General features: G+C 36.1%; 3 protein-coding genes across 4 annotated transcripts in view; 2 read left to right on the forward strand and 1 right to left on the reverse strand.

Annotated features, from left to right (window-relative positions):
* The window catches only part of LOC121876195 (tyrosine-protein phosphatase non-receptor type 2-like), a 45,059-nt gene extending 37,621 nt beyond the window's left edge, over window positions 1-7,438 (forward strand). For both annotated transcript variants that reach the window (XR_006090724.1, XM_042381161.1), the window contains one exon: window positions 1,077-7,438. Coding sequence is in view for 1 of the 2 variants with exons in the window: in XM_042381161.1 (XP_042237095.1) it covers window positions 1,077-1,140 (64 nt within the window). In the remaining variant the exon portion in view is untranslated. The remainder of the gene's footprint in view (window positions 1-1,076) is intronic.
* Window positions 7,439-8,537: 1,099 nt separating this feature from the next.
* On the reverse strand, window positions 8,538-10,853 carry LOC121876196 (splicing factor YJU2-like). Its single transcript, XM_042381162.1, has one exon. The coding sequence runs from the start codon at window positions 10,652-10,654 to the stop codon at window positions 9,605-9,607; it is 1,050 nt and encodes a 349-aa protein (XP_042237096.1). The 5' UTR covers window positions 10,655-10,853; the 3' UTR covers window positions 8,538-9,604.
* A 178-nt stretch (window positions 10,854-11,031) lies between these two features.
* LOC121876197 overlaps window positions 11,032-24,677 on the forward strand; it is a 42,225-nt gene continuing 28,579 nt past the window's right edge. The window contains exons 1-4 of the mRNA XM_042381164.1: window positions 11,032-11,139; window positions 14,274-14,457; window positions 15,431-17,867; window positions 18,656-18,690. Coding sequence (XP_042237098.1) covers window positions 11,137-11,139; window positions 14,274-14,457; window positions 15,431-17,867; window positions 18,656-18,690 — 2,659 coding nt within the window. The 5' untranslated portion in view covers window positions 11,032-11,136. The remainder of the gene's footprint in view (window positions 11,140-14,273; window positions 14,458-15,430; window positions 17,868-18,655; window positions 18,691-24,677) is intronic.

A 24,677-nucleotide genomic window follows, 5' to 3' on the forward strand; every position in this document is an offset into this window, starting at 1 on the left:
ACTTACACTAGTACAGTTTACCAATTCTTAGCAAATTTTAAATGACAAGGATAATTGCTATCAACATTCAAAATAACTTTTCAGTTTAAGTCTTCTTAAAATGCTGGCAAATTGGTAAGAGACTTAACACACATTAAGACATTTGCATCATGTATACTTCACAACATTTCTGCATTGAGTTACACAACACCTGATATGTAATGTCTACCTTCTAATGGTGTACTAAGAGTGTAAGATCATTTCTTTGGTGTTTCCTTTGAAAATGCTATCATCAGTTGAATTGTAATGTCATATCTTCTGAATGAATTAGAAGAGAATGAGATTAACTTCATTGGAGTTTCTTTGAAAAGTACCATTAGTTGATGTATATTCTTCTTAGCGGTTTGTTGCTGAGCAGTGCTAGATGAATGGAAAGCATAAATTAACAGGGGCAGACTTTGAAAGCCTGTACAGAGCATGCATTGATATATCTAACCTAGAATTTGATCAAAAAAGTGTATTTAAAAACAACACATATCTTTTAAATTATTTGTCAAAACATTTTAAATATACTTTAACCATATTTGTTCATTTCTTAAAGAAAATACTGGAACTTTTATCTTGCCATGTACAGCATTTTTCATATATATATATATATATATATATATATATATATATATATATATATATATATATATATATATATATATATATATATATATATATATATATATATATATATATATATATATATATATATATTGCATGGTAAACCAGGTACAATATATTCTTTGTGCAATGTGCGGTATTCTTCTTTAAAAAAATAAGTTATACATAAATTCAATTATTGGGTACAGGGATTTAAAAAATTTACAATGTACATTTTCCTTTATTTTATCTAGGAAGCCTTAACCTGCGATGGTTTAGGGTGGCTGGAATTTAGAACAAATGCTGCCTCTCCCTTCAGCCATTTTTGAATTGTGAATTTTTTTTTTGTTTTTAGCTGTACTACTTCCAAACTCAGCCATGACAGAAACTTGAGCTCCCTACATTGGTAAGCATGGCCAGCTGTTTATGCTGCTCTCTCTGTGTTGCAGGTCCAGCACGGAGAAGAAGGAGGAGGAGGAGGTGGATGTCCCAGCTAAACGTTGTCGTCTCTAGCACTGTCAGGTGATTAACCACTTAGCACGGCACAGAGCTCGTAACTTTCTTACGTCGATCAAAATACACAAGATGTAGAGCCCACTATATTCTCAGCACAAAGTATGCTGGAAGTTAGTCCCAAAGTTCTGAAGAAAAGTTTACTCGTATGTATGTGTAAAATAGTACCGTATGTTAAGAAGATATGACATTCCAACAACTTTTGATTATTTTAAAGGATTAGCCCATGTATTTAATGTTAAAAAATATGTTGAAGAACTCATAGAAATGTGTATAATATTATTGTGTTTTGTAATGTGGAACAATAAAAGATGAGTGTTAAATTATTTAACTCATGATTACAATTATCATGGAACTTAAGTGTTGAATAATGTAGGGTGACACTGACAATTAGGGAAATACTGTACAGTATGTACTGTACAGGACTGTAGTCACTCAAACATAAAGATTGAAGTGTCATTATGAAAACAAACAAAGCAGATAGCAGTTTGATATTTGCTAAACATAGGGTGCTCCTGTTGTTCATTTCCATCATAATTTCAAATTTGTGTTTGTTGCAAATCATAAGAAAATATAATTGTTGTGATGTTAGGGCTTACCATACTTATCCCAGGGATGCTTAGATCATTGCTAGAATAACTGAAGTCACTTCTTTAAAGTGACAAAATGAAACAGTTCACACAATAATATGCGCAATAGAAAAGGGTCATACAGTCCAGCTGAAAAGGCATGGAGTTATATACAGTAAGTGAAATCTGCACTTGCCTAAATCTTTACTAGTGTGCCACGTTTCCCTATGCTCACTTGGCCATCATCAGTATTGTGAATGCTAAAAAGGACAGGTTTTTTAACCCCTTGAGTAGGGAGTCCTCTCTGAGCTAAAAAAAAAAAAATTACTGGCTTTAGTGTCCCCATTGTGCAGGTGCAGGTGTACTGTATGAGCCAAATATCAATACATATTAATAAAGAGTTTTCTGGCAGTCAAAAATATCAAGTTGCTCTTCTCTTTTTTTTTTTCTAAGAATGTATCAAGGTATGTGTAATACTTTCTTGACTTGCAAACCCATTCTTTAGAAGTATTATTACTGATATCCTCTTTCCTTGCAATTTACTATAAATTCACTTTCTAGAGACTTTTGTATCATTCACTTCACCTGTGATCAGGACTAAGCCAAAGTGCCCCTAAAGTACAGTCACAAACAAAAGTCCTGTTGGTCCACAAACCCCGAGATTCAGATTCATGAATCCAAATCATCTGGATAACGCATCAGTGTCTATTGCTTCAGGTTCAAGAGTCTGAATCTTGGAGTTCGTGAAGCAGCAGGAGAGGCGACAGGACTTTTGTTCAGAACTGTAGATACAGTATTTCAGAGTAGAACTCCATTTTTTTAGACCACAAACCTTTAATTTAAAGAAAAATGCTTAAAGCTAAAGAGTACTGCACTCAGCTTATCACAAGTTTGAGGAGGTTTCATTTCAAATAATTAATGTAAAATACATGTCCTTCATGACCCCTGTTAATTTATTTAATGAAAACGTTAGTGTTTTAAATGCTACTGGGGATTAAACAAGTAAGGGCAGCCTACTAGATGTCTGTACAGTGTATGCATAGAGGGCACTTTGAGTAAGTGGATCTCTTAAACTCAAAGTTTATGATCCTTTTTCTCAAAACCTTGTTTTTATTAGATGATCCAGGGGATTCTCATTAAGGAATTGAACATTGTTTAAGACCTGTCTGGAAAGTATGAGACTTAACTGTGCCAAGCAATGTGAGGTGTGACTTCATTGGTCAGAGTTTAGGGCCTAAATAAACTCACGGAAGCTGTCTTATGCACTACAGGTAGTAGGTTTTACGGTTTTCCTTCAGTTATGATTAGACACTCCAGATGTACTGTATGAGTAAGTTGCCCAATTGACTTTCAACTTCCTGGTATTGTGTACCCTGTTACTGGTAATTCTGGTAATGAGTTTCATTTTAAGAGAAACATTGGTCGTTGCAGCAAGTCACTGATAAATGTTGGAGATGTGTTCTAGAAGTTTTGACACTTGTTTTTTTTTTCATACAGTTAGTGGTAAGATTGCAGAATGGATTCTCAGGCCAAATTTTTGGACCCCTTAACCTCATTTAAATTTAATTTAAGAAAATTTTTGACAAAAATTCAACAATTTAATACAGAACACAAATCAGATGCATAAATAGACATTTAAGTGAACATGGATACTGTATTGTACTTGCCAAAGTAAAACTGAGATTATGTACACCTTGGCAGGTGTAATTGCAGGATTACAGTACTGTACTTGCAGAATATTTACCATTCACATTTAAAGGGTCTTTTGAAAAACTGAAGCAAATTCTTTAACGGAGTGCAGCTTCAAACGCTCCACTATCAACAACATTGCCACTTGACATTTTGGGTACAGAGGTATAATACAGTACTGTACACAGTTTGAATTTTTTTAATGCTCACTATGGCAAAAATTATGTTTTATTGGACAGGCACAACTTAATGATGTACAGGTATCCCTCGCTATACAAATAATCTTTATCCAAATATTTGCTTATCTGAATGCTCGATTCTTACATCTCACCTTGCTATCTGAAGATGACATTTGCTTCTATGAATGTTGGTCCAGACAAAAATTTAAATTGTGTGTCAGTTGTGGCCTGGGAGTCAGCTGGGCAGCCATTTTTCTCCATTATATGCGCAAGAATGTGCTCTCGCTCAAGGCATCTGCTGTCATCCCACATCCTTTGTGTTCACTGCAAGTAAAGTGTTCTCTCTTTATCCAGCTGCATTCCTTTCGTGAATTTGTACACACTGGCATCCAAATGTAGTGGTGATTCCTCTGTTCCCCCCTTCCTACCCCTTGCCAAGAGACCCCACAAGCCTGTGTTGCTTGAAACCAAACTTGAGATAATCAAGCATCAGGAGCAGGCAGGGGAAAACCCTAACATAAGGCAGTGTACCAACTGTATATACCTGTGTTTTTTATCTTTTTTTTTTTATTGGTATAATTCCTAAAATAATGTTTTGGTAATTGTGTACAGTATATATTTTTTTTATCAGCCACCAAACCCTATTTTTTGCATTTATTAATTGCTTCCCAAATACAGGTACAGTACAGTATTCGATAACTGAAGGGCTTTCAAAGAATGTAACCTATTATAGTTCAGAATTCCTGTATAAAAAAAAATTTCCCTTGTTTTTTAACAGCATTTTACTGAAACAACACAAATAAAACCAATGTAAATTGGTAACTTGCTATGTAAACCCTGACATCATGGCAAAGTTCTACTCATGATATGCAACCCTTAACAACCCATAGAAATTACTTTCACAGATTGAAACTTTTCTTTATGTTCACATCATTATATAAATGCTCTCTTTAGTCTTAAACTGGAAGTTAAGACTTTTTTTATTTTCTTGAATAACAATGAATTTGGGGCTCCATGGATCATCTGGTAGTTGCTCAGGTCTTCCAGGTTATGAGTGCAAGGTTTGATCCAATGGCCAGGTGTGGTTGGTAAGGCATTATTCTACTGTGATGGCCACCAACTGCCAGTGCCCCAGGCTAAACCAATACTTCTCACCTGGTTACAGTATTACCATCCTGCAGTGTTGGAAATATCATAAAAGATGTCTAACTGAAGAGTTACATACTGTAATTTTTATTTTGTATTTTTCTCATGTAACTTACTGAAGATGTTAGTATCTTATTGAAATACAGTACCGTACTGTACAGTATTTTACTTAGACCTCAGATAGCTTATAATATTAATTTATGTGCAAGTAGAGCATAAATTTATCCACAAAGAAATAATTTTGACTTTTGGAGGATAGTCCATATCCTGACGTCCATAGTTATTTTATTCTGAGATTATGATTCTTTTCGACTTTTGGATAAGATGGTTGTCACTAAGTGTTATAAAGTAGTTACTGTACAATATTTCTTTAGGGATATTTATACTTTCAAACAAATGTGGACATTTTCTGTACCCTGCACAGTATTCTTGGGCGAATTCTGTCTTTGTATAGTTATAGTTTATCTTGTTTTATCTACTTTATGTGAAGCATTTTGTTTTCATCCCCCTCCTCCACAGTATAAACTTATATGTGCCCAAGACTCATTAAAATAATGTTATAGACTCATTAAAATAATGTTATTGAGTCTAGTGATGACCGATGTATGATCTTCCATAACATGTCAGTATATCAGAGATATTTTCATACCCCTTATATTACAGCATTATAGATCCCCTTTGCATTTCCCGTCAGGCCTTATATTCTTAATAATTGCCACAATACTCCCCAGATAAGTCATGAACCATTTTTAGCTGTAGATAACTAAATATTGCATACATAACTAATCTCCTTTCACACTTACTGTACTACCATTGCTTTGAAGATGAGATTTTCTCAGTAATGTCCGTCCATAGAAACGCCTAACATTTTTATAGATCTGATTTATGCAAGCATTACCTCCCACAAGAACTCCTTGTTCATCTTTAATATCTTTACTTGTATTGTACCTGTAATTCTCTCTTTCCTATCTGCTTAAATCTGTTCTATCTAGTTATTTATATACATTTTTTTCCCCATCAATGACAGTCAGTCCTGCAGATAACATAGCTTTTTTACTACCCTAAACATGTGGTACGTAAAACCTAATAATCCGGTATTTGTATAATTTCTCTCATTGTGCTGCACAGGAAGTCCCCGACTTATGAACGTCCAACTTATGAACGCCCGCCGATAAGAACGGAGTTAAACTTGAAATTTACAGTAGTACTGTATTTTATTTACCTGATGACTTAGTTTTTACTTTCATTTACTGTATTTTGTCAATGTATTTCTTCTTTTGTCTTAAATTAATTGATTTTAGATGTTTATAAGGACTTAGGCTATGATATAGTGGGATTTTAAACATTGTTCTGTAAGTATGGTATGTATATAGCATGTGTTCCAACTTACATACAAATCCGACTTACGAACGTCCTCAGGAACAAAACCCGTTCGTAACCCGCAGACCCCCTGTATTAGGTTCTGATAACTCGACCCTTTACCATTAGTTCTCCATTGTCATCAACTGATTTTTAACTTACCTGCATGTGGTACAGAAGAGTTTATGTTATACTCCTGGCTTCATAGTCATTGCCATTTGCAATGTTAAACTTTTACAAATACCTGTACAGTACTGAAAGTTTATTAATCTGTCATATTTTGGAAACCCTGTACCTGTACAGTACTAAGTCTCTGTATCAGAACCGACAAAACCTGGGATTTTCTAGGCAGGTTTTTTATGCCAGATTTGCTGTAAATTTCATTGTGTTAACTGTTTAACAAATTTGATTATGGCAATATAATGTACAGGTGTTAAGCACTATTCAGTACAGTAGTACATGTACAGTTCTTTGAGGCATGTCAACACAATTTTTTATCAGATTACAAATAGTACCCTGTAGCTATTTGGAAGCCAATTTTCTGTCTTTTAATTTCCAGAAGCTGTAGTTGGTAAAAGTGTACTCAAGTAAATTTCTTAACAACTCTGATAAAGGGCAGGTGTTTTCTTCAGATTTACAGTGGGAAAGTGCGTCTTTTTTTTTATCTTTGAAATCGCCAAGACATTATCAATGTGGTAACATCTGTATGAATTTGATTATGTTGACACATTGATAGAGTGCTAATTCAGATTATTATTTTGGCAGCCATTTTTCTTTCATGGAATTTCCATAAACAGAGACTGTTGTTAAACAGATTTTATTTATATTTGGCACATTTATAAAGTATTTCAGTATAATACTGTATGTACTGTGATGCATATTGTAGTTATGCAAGTTAGACATTACTTTTTCAGGTGTGATAGATTAAGGAAGTTATGGTATATTGTACTTATTGAATCCTCCCTGAAGGGTAATGCTGTACTTCTGCATAATTGACAGAGGCTAATAAATGAGTTAAGTTTTCCTGGTAAACCATGGATAAGAAAAGATATTTAATGTACTTGTGATAATGTGTAGGTGCTTGCCTTCCTTGTGTAGACGTTGTAAATACAGTACTGTACAGGTATAAAGGAAGATTTAAAATGAATGAAATTCCACGAATGAGAAGTGCAAGATATGGAGGAGAAAGAGGCTGGACTCTGACTAAAGAACTGTACATGGAACACAGTGAAGTATATCAATGAATGATGTGTATTGCAACATTGACTGAAAGGAGGGGGATGGTGGATAGGATTTCACTGGCGAGCTGTGCAATACCTCACTTGTATTTAATAAAATAAATGTTTAAAATAAAAACACAGTATACTTAAAATCCTTAATTTCATTATACTGTACTTTATTACATGACCTTAATTGATATTTCTCCATTAGGTACTCATGCAAGTACTGTACTGCATATATACAGTAGATAGTATTAAAGAGGTAGTAAGAAAAAGTTAAGAAATGGTCGGCTAGAATGGAGTCAAAGGATATGAAAGTAAATGGAGGCAAAACCAAAGGTAATGGTCATTAGTGTGAGAGAAAGTGGTCATTTGCTGTGTGTAAGAAGGGTGTTAGCAGTAACTCAATAATGTGCAGTGAGTATGGAAGGTGAGTACACAAGAGATGCAGTCATATTGCTGGCAGACTGCAGGATGTTACTAACTTTAATTAGCCTTGACAAAGGTAAAAAAGCTTGACATTGGGATATGTACAGTATATCCCTGGATTGTGCATGTGAGTTTTGCTACCTGGGTGACATGATCCATGCTGGAGGTGGTGCCAAAGCTAGCTCAGTTGCAAGAGTCAGAAGTGTCTTAAGAGAAGTTTAGGGAGCTGTTGCCTATATTGATGGTGAGGGAACCTACTTTTTACTCAAAAGGAAAGATGTAGCAAGCATGATCAGCATGGATGTGCAGTACAAAGTGATAATTAAGAAATATGAGACCCCGTTCACAGCTAAGAGAGCAGCTGGGTATTAAAAGTACTATATGGGCAAGGATTTGTACAAAGGTAACCAAGAATGATAGGGAATATAAGAGAATAGAGGAGACCATTTTGGCCAAAAAATGCATGAATTTAATGTAGCAGGATAGAGAACTCTGGGAAGGACAAGAAGGTCATTGGGAAGTGTAAGAAATGACCTCAGGGATAAGAACCTGATGAGGAAGAATAAGAGACCATGCAGCAAGGAGAGCTGCCATCAGGTAACCCACCCACTTAAATGAAGAAAATAACTGTAAAACATCAGTAGTGATTCAGTAAGTTAATTATTTTCTATTTTTAGTTTTCTTTTGTGAATGTGGAAGTAAAAATTTCTTATAATATCTCATATAGAGTACAGTATTACTCTATATTATAATACACTGTATAATTAAGATACCATAATAATTTGTTTGTAAAATGAAATACTTCATTATTAAAAAATATTTTTTATTTTATTTAGATTTCCTATTATAAGTTGTCATAAAGCATATATTTCAAATAACAAAAAGTATATATTACACAGAAGTAAATTTAATGACCTGTACAAAGTGATAAGTAGATGTACTTTGAATTATTGTCTTTTAATGTCAAATTTTAAACATTGCAGATAAATTTAATAATTTCCCAGACAATTCTTTAATTACAGTATGTACAGTACTTCAAAAACTATCCAATAAATCATATCCATTTACTTTATATCTGTACACTGTATACTGCTACAGTATAGCCAATACTGTACAGTAATTAGGGGTATAATGTCTTACCATATCTTTTATAAAGAGTAATCCACCATACAATAAATGACAAAAAAATCAAACAAACAAATCTTGTGCAAGAAGCCACTGCTGAAAACTGATGAGGGTACTGTACATTATTAGTGAGGGTCACACTGTGATCCAAGGTGCAATGGTCTATCTACCCAAATTCTCAGAATAATTACTATTATTCATCATCACTAATTATTAAGCTGATCCTGGTGATATAGAACCTAATTATTTTTAATAAAGTATAATTCTTTTCTGTAGAACTGCAAATACTGTAAGATATACACTCAAAGCCAATCAAAATAGATATGTACTGTACTGTACTGTACTGTACTGTACTAATTTAAAAAAGCCTGATTCACACCAATACTTACAGATCACCAAGAAATGTTTTTAGTAAGTCTCTTCCCCCTTAACTGCAAGGAATCATAAATGAGCATAATTACAAAATCTCTTTAACTATGAAAAGAAATTTACTATGGTGTATTTTCAGAGATACAACATTGTAAGTTGCTCTTTTCCCTGGTACTGTATATCCATCTTGCTGCCCATGTACAGCACTGAAATGGGGTTTACAGTACTGTACCTGGTTAACAAGGAAGGGTCAATGGGAGGAGTTAAACAATAAGGTGTATGAGACAAATCTGGATAAATTACACAACATATGGCAGTGGGAGCTAAGAACATCCAATATTTCAACAAGAACAAAATAGTAACAGCTGGAGAAAGATACTCAGTTACTCTCATCAGACTCTGAATCAGAATATGCCCCTAGGAATGACAACCCACTAGGACCTTTTGATACAACATTCTGTACCTCATCTTTTACCACAGATGTACTAGATGAAACTTTATCAACACTTTTATCTGATGATGATAAAGGAACTACCGGCTTTGATGTGTTCGGTAACGGTACATCTGTTAATTTAGTTGATTTGGGTCCTTTAGGTTCATTTGTGCTTTTATCCCTTTTTGTTTGTGAATCTTTAATTTTAATCATGCCTGCCAGCCTAGATTTCATGTTACCCTTTTTAAATTTATCTCCAACACTCAGCGAAGAACTTGTAAGGACATCGGTAACTTTGGTATCCTTTTCTATTTTGATTTTCTTCTTTAGTGGTTTTTCTTCCTCTAATTCTTCAGGAGCAACTCTTTTTACCATTTGTCCTTCTATCATTTCATAACCAAGTGCTTGTAATGCTGCTAATCTTTCTGCTTCCTCCACTTGTTCCTGTGTCATCTTTCGTTCAGTTTCGAACTTCTCTGCAATTTTTCCAAGATCAATACCTGCATGCCGATCATTCATTTCACGTAGATCTTCAAGCGACTCCAATACTTCCATCTCGTACTGGGATTGTTGAGTTCGGTTTTCTAACAGCAACATTGGGTTGGACTCGATCTCCTCCCTCGCTTCACGCTCCTCTCTCGCTGCTTGTTCCTCTGCCAACTTTAATGCTTGGAAATTGCGATGAGCACCAGCCTCAATGACATAATCTGTGCTCTCTGGATCTGTCCTAAAAGATATTTCAGCAAGACATCCTGGGCACTTTATGTAGAAACGATAGATTCGAACACCGAGATAAGTCATGTTTTCTACATCCTCTTTCCTGGCATTAAATTTCTTTCCTTTGGCAATATATTCCCCACATGTATAACATTTGATATTGCAGGGAACCATCAACCTCACAGTAAACTGGCGATTCCTTGGACATCTTGCCCTAGGAATTTTAGATGGGTCAAAGTCTGGAGGATAGTATTTGTTAAGGACTTTACGTTCAGACATTTTTTCACCTTAAAATGCCACGTACGGCAACGTGATCCTCCTCTTAACAAGCAAGTGTGATCAGCAATACCTAACAGCTGGCATGCGAAATGATGTTGATAGATGAGTTACGCAGCATTAGCAATATGCAGCCAATAACTCCCCCAGATGACACAAACACTACGTCAGCCTCACCACCAACACCTCCGGATGTGTTGGCTCATATTATATTCTACGATTATGTCAATATAAGAATCAAATGTATCCAAAAGCATATATAACAATCTATATCTCATATAATTACAATTTAAATCATAACTATTTACCAACATTATAGTTCAGACAATTGAAAGTGAGTTTGTGAGAGAGTGGTGCAGGGGTCGGGACAAGTTGAGTCGCGCATGGTCACAACACAAGATGGCGACTCACTGACCGCGGCAAAACGTTTAATAGCGGCGTCCATCACGAGGCCATGAGAGGCGGCTCACTGCACCGCCACCGAGATGGTAAGGCCTTATACTGTTTCATTAATAAACAAAATATACAACCATAATTTTCTTTGTAGGGTAAACTAGGTCATAAAGTGGAGTGGGAGGGAAGGTAGAGGCAAAACACCGCCAACATAAAAGTGAGCCAAGTGTTTCTTCTATCGTAACGTGGACTAATTATCAGTAATTTAGTAGTTATCGAGCACAGTAATGCTGTTACCTTAAATTAACAATTATTATGTGAGATATTACATGCCACAATGTGATGCTGGAGCTGTCAGGTGTTTTGGTTGTGTTGACTAGAGAAAACATGTCAATTATTGAAAATAGGGTATTAAAGAGAACATCGTAATGTAATTTCGGTTAATATATAGGACTAACCCATGAGCTAGTCATTTTTCTTACTGTTTATTTTCTTACATTATTTTCATCGGTGAGTTCTGATATGACAATCATTTATTGTGGAACCCGCAACACAGTAAATCACTCCACCTCCCGGGCTGCCTAGAGCTGATACACCATATCATATCACGTCCAGAAAATGCCTCAAATTTCACCATATCATTTTACTTTACTTTTTACTCTTATCCTCTTCGCCACTGATCGGCTCGTTAGCCGCTTGGGCAATCGGTCACGTCTCTGTTGCTTTTATTTTTCTTATATCCTCTTCACCTATTGATCGGCTCTGCCCCCCGGTAAGGAAGTTAGGTAAGGTTAGGTATGTTTGTTTGGTTAGGTTGGTTAGGTCTTTTTCATACCCGCAAATGTTAAATAGCATTTATTTTTTAAATATCCATTTTTTTTCTATATTTCCACAAACTACAACATTGTCCACTATAATATAACAGTGAAAATCCGGTGTTTTCATAATTTTTTCCCATAAATTTTGCTCACTGTTGAGTCCTATATAATTACCGTAATTTCTGAGAACACCATTACCACTGGAAGAAGTTGATCGATTTTTTTATTTTTTTCTACAGATGTTCTTATCATTATAGTTAGTATTTTAAAAGATGTGACAACTTTCTATTTCAATTATAAGTATTTTTGTTTAGTGTTTCTCTATCTAAGATCATAAATTACTTGTAGTGGGCAGGGTATGAAGGATGAGGAAAATTGTGGGGTAAAACACAGTAAGGAACTCATCATATGGCACTAAAATGATCTTTCTACGTACTTTGTACGTGAAGAAGTTAATTATTTACCTTAAATACGGCTCCTAAAAAGCTGCAGTCAGCGTGTGTTGTCGTCTGCTGTTTGTTTAAATCCAACCTGCACAGTCCAAGCGTAGTCTCATGTCCACAAAAATTGACAAATTACACCATGACGCTTCAACAAAGTTGCTTTCATTGGTACCAGATATCAAAATAAGTACAATAATTTCTGTTTAATATGGCAGGGGCTCCACCTCCCAGCTAGGAAGTTAGGTAAGGTTAGGTAGAATTCTTTAGTTGGTTAGGTCAGTTTCTAGTAAATGTTGCTTATTTTAAAATATTTACTATAATGATAAGAACATTTGTGGAAAAAATTAATGAAATCAAACAACTGTTTCTAGTGGTAATGCTGTTCTCAGACATTTCCATGAAATTTACAAGAACCTAATAGAGCATGATCTAACCAACCAAAGAAACCTACCTAACCTTCCCTAACTTCCAAGCCGGGGGTCAGAGCCCCAATATATTAAACAGAAGGTACTTATTTTGATATTTGGCACCAATGGAAGCAACTTTGTTGAAGTGTAATGGTGTAATTAAATTTTTATTTTGTGGACGTGAGAGTACGCTCGGATCAAGCGGGTCAGTTGTAATTTTTTTAAACAAATTTGGTAGACAACACACATTGACTGCAAATTTTTTGGAGCAATATTTATGATAGTTAATTAATTTCTTCATGGACAAAGCACATAGAGACATAATTTTAGTGTCATGATTAGTTTTTCCACAATGTTTTACCCCACAATTTCCCTTATCCTTCATGCATTGCTAATATATATATATATATATATATATATATATATATATATATATATATATATATATATATATATATATATATATATATATATATATATATATATATATATATATATATATATATATATATACAGTATTTATTTATGCTTATAATTAAAGTAAAAAGTCGCTCTTATTGCTTGTGAATTGAGTCTACCCACTCAGCGTCCCTCTTACTTATCATATCATAACATCATAATCATATATTTTGCCACCATTTAAACACTTATAATATCTATTTAATTATCAATTTCCATGGTACTTCTGGTTGGGCTTATTGCCGGAAGGGGCTGCCTAGATAAATTATGACCATAATATATTCGCTAGCTATTTCATGAGCCTCATCACGCATCTCGCCAAGGCATAACTCTCACCAATATGTCAAGGGTTTGAGCCTCGGCCCAGACACACATGAGAAGGGTGCTATCCAGTGTGACCCTCACTACCAAACATCACAGGTTTCCCGGTCCCCGGTTTCCTCCTGTACTAACACTGGATAGAGCGCCCAAATGGCTAGTAGCTGATAAGTGGCCAATACGATATAACAAAGCGTCACCCAGGTGTGATTGCTCATAAAGTTTTTCTCTTTGGTCGAATTTAACCACAATCATGAGCCCTAAGAGGAAATTTAGTGACAGTGCGCGTGAGAATCATAAAAAAGTGCTTACTATGAGAAGTTTGGAAGAAAAGGTCAAGATACAGTATTAGGCTCACCTTTTGCTCAGTAAATCATTTAACTCAGAACTACATTGTTTATATGGAAGTTTGGTGTTAATAAATCAATTGTTTAATTTAGAAACCATTTATAACAAACTTATTTATTATTGCTTTATTATTAGGGAGTACAGTAATGTACTACTGTACTCATTGTTTTAGCGCCCTGCCATTTGAACCTGTTGTTCGTCCACTGTGTTATTGTTATCCCTCGTTTAATGATAATTTCACTTGACGTTAGGTTTTCAGTAACGCAACCCCATTGATAAACAAGGGATATCTGAATTAAAGACAACTTTCTTATCGCTCGACAACTGCAAATCGATTTCAGGTTTGCTATTTTCTCTTTTAGTATTGTATGTGTCAGTGTTAGTCTTTTATTTATTTTGTATTTTACATAATCAAAACCTTCATTTATGTTTCCAGAGCTTGGATCGTCCATGCGCACACTGCAGAGAAGGACGTGTGCGCCCCTTTCAATTTTCTCTGGAAGAAGCAGTGTTGCGGTGTGACAATGTGGAATGTGACTCCCTATTATTGTCATCACCATGGGATTGTGTAATTACTCGGAATATAAGGGTGCAGAACGCACATCGATCATCATATTTGGGTAAGTTTTTGTCAGAATTACTAACTACTGTATAACTACTGTATAGTACTACTACTTTGCTGTCACGGAATCCTAACCTAACCTAACTATAGTACACACACACACACAATGCAAAGTTATTAATTATTGTGAATACGTATTTCTGAACACAATATGTAGGCAAATTAACAGTGTTCTAGATCTTTAGATATTAGTTGAGTTATGTTTCATACATGAAAAACAATGCCTTCACATGCACAGAAAAGTTGAAAGAAACTTCACATTATATATATCTTATATCCCTGGTGTAACATTTGCCATCTATCAAGCTCTTCGGAAACCCTTTAATGTACTGTCACCCTCACATTGCTTTTATTATACCGGTACAGGTATATGTAATGTACTTGTGAACGCTCATAGGAGCGTTATTGGTTTGTGCTGGATAATAAGACCCTTGTCATTGACTCGATGAGTATAATTTGGTCAAAACCTGTTAAAGAACAATTCACATACAGTATAACAAATGCTGGTATATCAGGACACACAGTTTGAATAGTACGATCAATATACAGTACATAACCTATTAACCTCTTAAATATAACTCGTATGTTACAACTGTTGATACATCAGGACACAGTTTGCATAATATGATCATTGATCAATATATATTTCACAATCACACTCACGTTTTGGGGTCTAGGGTTTGACCAACGAGAGCGAATAATATCTTCCGGGAAACTGTTATTGGCGAGAATCAAGATGTTGCCTTTACAGTAGACGGTGATAGACTGTCCCTCTGTTACAAGCTCCATCTCGCCTTAGTAACATGTGACCGGCGCGCCATTTAACACGTCAGCAAAGTTCGTTGTCAACACTTTTTTTTCCTCTCACTCTCGTCTAGTTTATCTTACTGTGGCCATCCCTCTCCTTTCTCTCTTCTAGTTTATCTTACTGTGGCGGTAACAGTACTAATGTACGTACTTTCTGTTTACAGGACGTCGGCAGTTTTGGGGGGGGAGTACTAGTACAGGTAGTTCTACCAGTGGTGTGCTATCAGATATTAAAAGCCCAATACTAAGTCCTGCCCAGTCACTGGTATCTGTCACAGATAAAGAAGTGGAACTGCTCCTACAAAAGTCTTATGCACCTCCAAAACCCAGTAGGAAAAATAAGAAATCTTCAAGGAAATATCCTCCTGCTGCCGATCAAACTGAAGTTCCTTCACAATCTCAGCCTCCAGAGGTGAAGACTGATTCAAGCTGTGACGGTTTCTTTGAGTTGCTTAATAGTCTTGATTTGGACTTGCCAACACACCCTGCCAAAAAGGAATCAGCAACTGGCACATCATGTGATGATACTGGACTAGAAGTTGTAAATGCAGAACTTGAATCCTGGATGAAAGGATTTGATGTAAAGGATAACACACTCACAGACAGTGTAGAAGACCTTTCCAGTACAGAACCTAACTTGTGTAGTGTTTTGCAACAAACTGTGATTGATTCAAATAATAGAGAACAAGAAAGACATATTCCCAGTCAAAGATCAGCTTTTTCTCAAATAATTACAAGTACAGGGAAAAATGGACTTTGCAATTATAATTATAATGAGGAATTTGCCAGTAATTTAACAGGTAATTCTTCATCAGTAATTGAAGAAATTTTAGATAATCCACAAAGTTTAGTGGAGAAAGGTCAGAAAATTGATAATAATAAAGCTAAGTCATTAGTTTGTGCACCAAATGATTGTGCTAAAGAGGAAGTGTCTGCGTTGTGTGATTCTCAGTTTCTGTCTCCTGCTGCCTCTGCTGCTAGTGATGACAGTGGTTACAATGAAGAGGACGCTAACAAAGGTTCAACTATTACTGTGCCTCAGCTGCAAGAGGAAAGTGCCAAGTTTTCTTCTTGTTCAGGATCTTCTCTTGGGTCATTGGGAGATATAGAAACAAGCGAAAATTTTAAATATAATTTAGTTGCAGAAACTTCATCATATGATAATTTCAAGAGCCTAATGGCATCAGACTTGAAATTATCAGCACCTCAAGATCCCCTTCAATTTAACATTCACCCAGCCATGGTAACAGTTGAAAAAAGTGTAGCTGTTAATGAACAACAAAGCATAGGATCAGAGGCTTTGGACTCTCAAGAAGAAGCTGTATCAATACCAGTTAATGAGCCCACCAACAATGAAGAACTAGCTTTAACTATACCAGAAGGGGAGAGAGAAGCTACTAATGATCCAGGGGAAAAAGAAGCTACTAATGATCCAGGGGAAAAAGAAGCTAATAATGATCCAGGGGAAAAAGAAGCTACTATTGAACCAGGGGGAAAACAAGCTACTAATGATCCAGGGGAAAAAGAAGCTACTATTGAACCAGGGGAGAGAGAAGCTACTAATAATCCAGGGGAGAGAGAAGCTACTAATGATCCGGGGGAAAAAGAAGCTACTATTGAACCAGGGGAGAGAGAAGCTACTATTGAACCAGGGGAGAGAGAAGCTACTAATAATCCAGGGGAGAGAGAAGCTACTAATGATCCAGGGGAAAAAGAAGCTACTAGTGATCCAGGGGAAAAAGAAGCTACTATTGAACCAGGGGAGAGAGAAGCTACTAATAATCCAGGGGAGAGAGAAGCTACTAATGATCCAGGGGAGAGAGAAGCTACTAATGATCCAGACCTTGAAAAGCAAATTGCAGAACATAATCAAGATCTTTCAAGGTTGTGCAATGTAGATGAAGAGGCTCAAAGTATTTATTCAGTGTCAAGAGATGGCGGAACATTGATGATTGAAAGTGGTGCAGATTCAGTTACAGATCTGTCCCAAACATCTGCAATTCATGAGCACAGTGAAGCTATTGTTAGTGAGGCTTCTAGTCATTATGGGCCAACATTACCCTCAGATATAACTGAAAACATAGAAAATAAAGCATCATGTTCAGATCAGTCTTCTGATACTTTATCTCTCTGTTCAGTAGCAAGTTTTAGTGATGAAAATGGAAGTATTAAATCCAAAGGGAGAGGAAGACGTGGCAGAAAAGGTAAAGCACATCAAGGAGGTGTTGGAAATGTTAGCTCGTCTGACTCGAATCAAGAGACCAGTAGAGATAATATGCCAAGGGTAAGGGGTAGTGGTCAAGGCCATGGTAGGGGGTCAGGTAGAGGAAGGGGGAGAGGAAGTGTGAATAACTTAACTGGTTCACAAGAATCACAGCCCAACAAGAGACCAAGGGTTCCTATTGAAATGTCAACCCGCCAAACAAGGCAGCGCACTGGCACCATTGAAGTCCAGGCACCCACATCCTCCAAAAGTCGACAATGCAGCGAGACCACATCAGAAGACAGTTGTGATGGTAAGACAGGACGGGGTCTTTCATCACTCCTACAGGTACCAAGTTGGCAGTTCCTTGAACGGACAAACAGCCAGCATAACGGAAAGTGAGTATTTGTGCATGTTTATTTCATACTGGGGCCTGAAAAAAATTATATCCTGGTTTTCAATAAGTCAAACATCTTTCAAAATAAAAAGGAAATTAATACAAAAAAAGAAATAAATAAAAAATGTAGAACAGTAAAAATCTTCATTTATACTTCTTCCTCCTTAGTCCAGTCTTGTTATAAGGTGTAATTTTGGTTACCTTTGTAATGTCAACCTTTTACCATTAATTATCTCTGGCGTCATATGACCCTGGCTGTTGCAGCGCTGAGATACTGTAGTATTCATAATCATTCATTTATTCTTAATATCATGAATACCAGGATGTAAACTGTTACTGGGGATATAAGGACAAATATAAAGGTTGCACATCATGGCATACCGGGTATTTGTTTTTAGCGTTAGATTGTAAAGAGCTGTATACAATATGAAATGAACCATCTCATTTGGATGGTTACATAAGAAACCCCTCTTATCATAGATTTCATTTTTCCTATACTTTTATCTTTAATTTGATACTTAATTCATTTTGTATCTTCAAATTTAAGGCTCGTTTTGTATTACGGCTGCTGACTGGGTAACTGACATTTTCAGGCCCAGTTTCTAAAGATGGTGTTAATTGGAGACATTCTTAAGTACAAGAGAAATGTTGAATAAGGTCATTTGTAAATAATTCTTAGTACAGATATTTCCTCCAATGTGGGAATTAATAATTGGTAACTGTATTCATAAATTCAGGAATATTGTTGTGATGTTCATATTGACATTTTATTTATTTTTTTCCAATTAGCCTGACCAACCTGAGCTTTCGCAGCCTGCTGAGTGGTGAGTAACAGCTTTAAGTTATTTTACTTATTTTATAGTTATGAATGTGAGTTTACATGCCCCATTTTTGATGTTAGGAAATTCTAAACACGGAATTAATACTTGAATTTTTATTACGGATAACGTACGTATGAGTGGAATTGAGTGAGTGAGGAGGAAAAGATCTGAAAGTGACGTATAAAGTTTACCTTACTGTAGATCTTACGCTCATGGCATTGTGTGGTTATGTGATTTATGCAAACATCAGTTCCTCAGTGTTCAGTACAGTATCAATAATTTCTTAGACCACTACATTATTATATTCATTACACTTATATATTAGGCAGAATCCCGATCTGTATCTACAGTATTTTCTTTCATCTTACAATATTGTACTAAAAAACTTACAATTTTCTCAAATTCCCGCCTAAATCCTTTCAGTTTATTTTCCCTTCTAAGAACTGATTCATTGTTACTCATTCAAGCTATGAATTGCACAACCAGTTCATGGAGAATTCATTAGAGGCTTCCTCTTTTTACCCCTTGACTACTGTACCAGTACTGGACTGTATTCACATTCTGTCGTCCATGTCACACCAATTAATTTGTCGTCTTAGATGTGTTTCTTCCATCCTTATATATTTTGACAAGAATTTGTTTTATTATGTACCCACCATTTTTTACTCATTCAGGAACACTTCATTACTTTGCCTCTTTTATCATTGCCAATGTGGTTCTTTACCCATTTTAGATAGTACCAATTAGATTACAGTACAGTATACTGCTCTCACAGATACTTTTCATAGCTGATTCCAATGTGGCACTGCAGGAAGGATCTGGTACCTTCCTCTCTAGTCTTCCCCAGCCTTATATCAGTGGTCGCACAGGTGAATGAGACAGTTCTCACTGGGGTTGCAAGTAAGACAAATTTGAAGCCAGAGTGCCTAGTTCTTTTACCATATACTGTACTTTTTTGTGATAATCATTGTACTGTATTACATTGTCAGTGTGTTGATTTATATATGAGTATCATTTGCACAATAACGATCCATTAAATTTGAAAGGAATTGATGTAAGCATTTTTCATACTGCATAACCAATAAGGTATTTAGGGTCTTAAAATCTTGAACAGACTCAATTGCTTTCCAGTGGATATATTATGTTGTTCCCCGCCACTGTAATGAAGTGTACATTGATTTAGCAGATTTTTTTTTTTTTTTTTTTTTTTTTTTCCAGAAATGGATTTCAATTACATTTCTTGTAATATATAAATATAAAGCAATGCCAAATGAGTTATAGCCCCTTGGATTTGGCAGTGGTGGGGAACTTCAGACCTTGGTACTGTAGTAAGCACAGCTTTAGATTTGTGCAATTCATGTCATAAAAAAGTGTGGGAGATCAGATTTTATTTTATTTTTTAAAGTTCTTTGAAATGGAATCTCAAGAGAACTTGAGGGGTTGCTTTTTATAGTACAGTAGTAGTAAGAAGACATTTAAAATACTGATTGAAGAACTTTGCCCAAATTTTTATAGTTGGGGAGTCTTTAGTTACCAAAGCTTACACTGAAATGGGAGTCTTTATACCAAAGTATACACTGAAATGGGAGTCTTTATACCAAAGTATACACTGAAATGGGAGTCTTTATACCAAAGTATACACTGAAATGGGAGTCTTTAGTTACCAAAGTATACACTGAAATGGGAGTCTTTATACCAAAGTATACACTGAAATGGGAGTCTTTATACCAAAGCTTACACTGAAATGGGAGTCTTTATACCAAAGTATACACTGAAATGGGAGTCTTTAGTTACCAAAGTATACACTGAAATGGGAGTCTTTGTACCAAAGTATACACTGAAATGAGAGTCTTTATACCAAAGTATACACTGAAATGGGAGTCTTTATACCAAAGTATACACTGAAATGGAGTCTTTAGTTACCAAAGTATACACTGAAATGGGAGTCTTTATACCAAAGTATACACTGAAATGGAGTCTTTAGTTACCAAAGTATACACTGAAATGGGAGTCTTTATACCAAAGTATACACTGAAATGGAAGTCTTTATACCAAAGTATACACTGAAATGGGAGTCTTTATACCAAAGTATACACTGAAATGGGAGTCTTTAGTTACCAAAGTATACACTGAAATGGGAGTCTTTGTACCAAAGTATACACTGAAATGGAAGTCTTTATACGAAGTATACACTGAAATGGGAGTCTTTATACCAAAGTATACACTGAAATGGGAGTCTTTGTACCAAAGTATACACACTGAAATCTTTATACCAAAATACACTGAATGGGAGTCTTTCCAAAGTATACACTGAAATGGGAGTCTTTATACCAAAGTATACACTGAAATGGGAGTCTTTAGTTACCAAAGTATACACTGAAATGGGAGTCTTTGTACCAAAGTATACACTGAAATGAGAGTCTTTATACCAAAGTATACACTGAAATGGGAGTCTTTATACCAAAGTATACACTGAAATGGAAGTCTTTAGTTACCAAAGTATACACTGAAATGGGAGTCTTTGTACCAAAGTATACACTGAAATGAGAGTCTTTATACCAAAGTATACACTGAAATGGGAGTCTTTATACCAAAGTATACACTGAAATGGAAGTCTTTATACCAAAGTATACACTGAAATGGAAGTCTTTATACCAAGTATACACTGAAATGGGAGTCTTTAGTTACCAAAGTATACACTGAAATGGGATTCTTTGTACCAAAGTATACACTGAAATGGAAGTCTTTATACCAAAGTATACACTGAAATGGGAGTCTTTAGTTACCAAAGTATACACTGAAATGGAAGTCTTTATACCAAAGTATACACTGAAATGGGAGTCTTTAGTTACCAAAGTATACACTGAAATGGAAGTCTTTATACCAAAGTATACACTGAAATGGAAGTCTTTATACCAAGTATACACTGAAATGGGAGTCTTTAGTTACCAAAGTATACACTGAAATGGGAGTCTTCAGTTACCAAAGTATACACTGAAATGGATTAATAATTTCAGCCATTTTTTAATTGTGAGTTTTATTATTAAGGTTGTAGAGAGTCACAATCTCTTCTATGTTCCAAATTATTATAATATAGACCATAACCGTGCAGGAAATATTAGACCCATTACTTACCAAATTACTGTATATCTGTTTCAAATTGAGTGTGGCTAATTTGTGTTATATTGACTTTTGGTGAAACCTTGCCCAAAATAGTTTCATAACTATTTACCTCACCCCATGTTAGATTGTAAGAGCCTGATGGGCTAATACTGTACAGTGGTCACAAGTACAAAAGGTGAAGCAGATGGCCTTTCAGGAGTGTTTTGATGATACAGTACATGAGTAAATCATAATGGGATAAAGTACAGAGATCATGGTGTGTGGCACACATAGTAAGCCTTGGTAATATAAACTTGGGTATAGTTGACCTTATGGCTGAAAGAATGTTACACACTATAAAGTATTTGTTTTTTAGTATTTTTATAAGGCCTTTTACATTACAGTACTGTTCTTGCCTTAAGTGTTGGTAATGTGTGGGTTGTCACTTGACCTGCCATAGTAAGCAAAAATCCACCCTGATATATGCTAACAGGGTGTCAGAACCTGATATATGCTAACAGGGTGTCACAGAACCTGGTGCTATATCTTGGGATTTCATAGTAATGGGATGTGTGACTTCTTGTCATAATATGCAGTACAGAGTGCTGTATTAATAATACCTGGTGTCTCAGCATTACTGAGATCTAGTTCCTCCCAGGCATCCTGGAGGTACACATGTTGTTAATTGCTCAAGCGTCCAAGGTGTGTATTAATTGAAAGTTTACTAGATTCTTGTTTGGCTGCCAACTTGGGATAGTAGTCACAGGAAGGTGATAGTAAGGTCAAGGTTGGAAGTCTGGATAGGAAGTTGTATGTTGTGGACAGTGATGAGGTACTCGGGCTTGGCATTGGTAAGAGAGGTAAAGGCAGACTGGGAGTCTTGAGGACAGCTGCATGACAGAAGTGATCTACAGTACAAGGTAACTAAACACCCACGAGGTCACTCACTGGTATTTATTTAGTCATACAGTATATGAAGGCATACTGTGTGCACATTGACTCCTGTCATATACAGTATGGCACATCCACAGCTCATACCTCTTGAATTATCTATCAAGGCATACACAGATAGTTTCAGAAAACAGAGAGAGCTTTAAGTAGGAATAGAAGGGTTTGAGATAGAGGAGGTATTTGGGTGAAGTTGAGGAACTTGAGGATGGCATATACAACCTCCCAGCATTATAAGATGTGGGCAAGGAGGGATGATAGGAGTAGGAATGGTACAGCTGAGGAGTATATAGTAGGAGGTTAGCCTGGCTCTACTGTGTTAGCACAGGATTGGAAAGGCAATATTTATAGTGTAGAGCAGGAGCCAGGTAGAACAATATGAAGTACTTGGTTCATGAGAGCAATACTTGTGAAGCATAGTACTTTATCGTGTTGATAACGGGTGGACGTAGGACAGCCGAGGATGGCTCTCATGACCGTTTTATGTGATATTAAATTTGTAGAGATGCTGATTAGAGACATGAAAAAGGTGTATGGCATAATAGTCAACAAGTTCAGTACCTTGTACAGTATACTGTATCAGGGATAGAATGTCGAAGCTATAGGAACATTGACTCCCAGAGTCTGGTCTTGAAGCAGGAGGTGTACAGCTTGGCCCAGGCAACAGTGGGGACACCCAGGTACCTACAGTTCATACACTGATCAGTGATATTTTATGGACACTGAATGGGTTAGGATTTTTAATGTGCTTATCCTCCTCAACCAGGATTTTGTGAGAACTCTCTGAGTGGGGGTGGGGGGGGATTGTAATCTGTTTGTTGACTTGGGGATCATACGCATATATCATCAACATAACTGAGGACAAGCTTATGTCACAGTTTAAAACCCCTAATGAGCGTATTCAATAAGACAGCCAGTGTGCAGCTAAGTGCCCTACCTGCTGGAGAACTCAATTCAAAAGTCTTTGTTGCACTAAGGACATGGAAAACACCTTACTTCCTGTTGAAGAGACATCCCTTGAACCACTCTGATGGCCATGTCAAAGGTGACTTTAAAGATCAGTGAAGGGAGTGTAAGTAAGAAGGGTAGTGTTCAGGACAGGACAGAAGCCATAAAGATGAGGAAAATATTAGTGAGAGGTGAAGTAGTATATATGATGGGCCAAATTTTGTAAGACTAAGGTTTTGATTTTGAAATGGTGGTACTTTTGACCGTAAATAAGGTAGGGTACTAATGCCAAGACTCATGTTGTAAGAGGTGGAGCAGAGGGTAAATATACCTGTGCATTGGTTCTTTGGACAGAGTGGGTTATGCCATCATCACCAGGTACTTTGACTTTACCCTTAACCCATTGAGCGAAAGGGGTTTTTCTCAGCTGAATAAAATACCTACGTGCAACATTACTTAAAGGGTTAAGGAGAGCAAGACATTACTCTTCTGGTGTTGGGGAGAGTCCTGTTGATACCATCAATCTAAGTACAGGCCACTTTGATATTGAATTATTAAATAATATTGATAATAATAATAGGGTCTGGTAAGGAGTTAACAGTGGGCTGAATGGACCATTGAGTGATAAGTTAGCAGCAAACCTTTGAACCTAAGATGCCATGATCCATGCTTTCAGGTCCCAAACATAGAAGGGCCCTTGATCACAGGGCTTGAGGAGTACAGTACATGGGAATTCAATAAAGGTGTTATATACATGAAAGACTTCATTAGTGACATTGGTTTACAGAGGCTAGTACTGATTGTTCTGGTCCCGGGAAAAGCATCACTACTGACATAGGTGACCAATCCATTACAGTGTTAAGCATGTTGCCCAGGAGATTTGGGGACGTGCTACATTTTGTAAGAATGGGGAAAGGTTCTTGGATATATGTAATAATGCTGATATGAGTACTGTACAGCATAGGCATGATACACAAGGTTGTTAATGCTGT

Source organism: Homarus americanus, unplaced genomic scaffold, assembly GCF_018991925.1.
Source record: "Homarus americanus isolate GMGI-L3 unplaced genomic scaffold, GMGI_Hamer_2.0 scaffold34921, whole genome shotgun sequence".
Taxonomy (NCBI): Eukaryota; Metazoa; Arthropoda; class Malacostraca; order Decapoda; family Nephropidae; genus Homarus; species Homarus americanus.

What these genes read in the sequence shown, in the direction of transcription:
- LOC121876196 (XM_042381162.1), bottom strand. Translation starts at nt 10,654, where the DNA reads ATGTCTGAACGTAAAGTCCTTAACAAATACTATCCTCCAGACTTTGAC.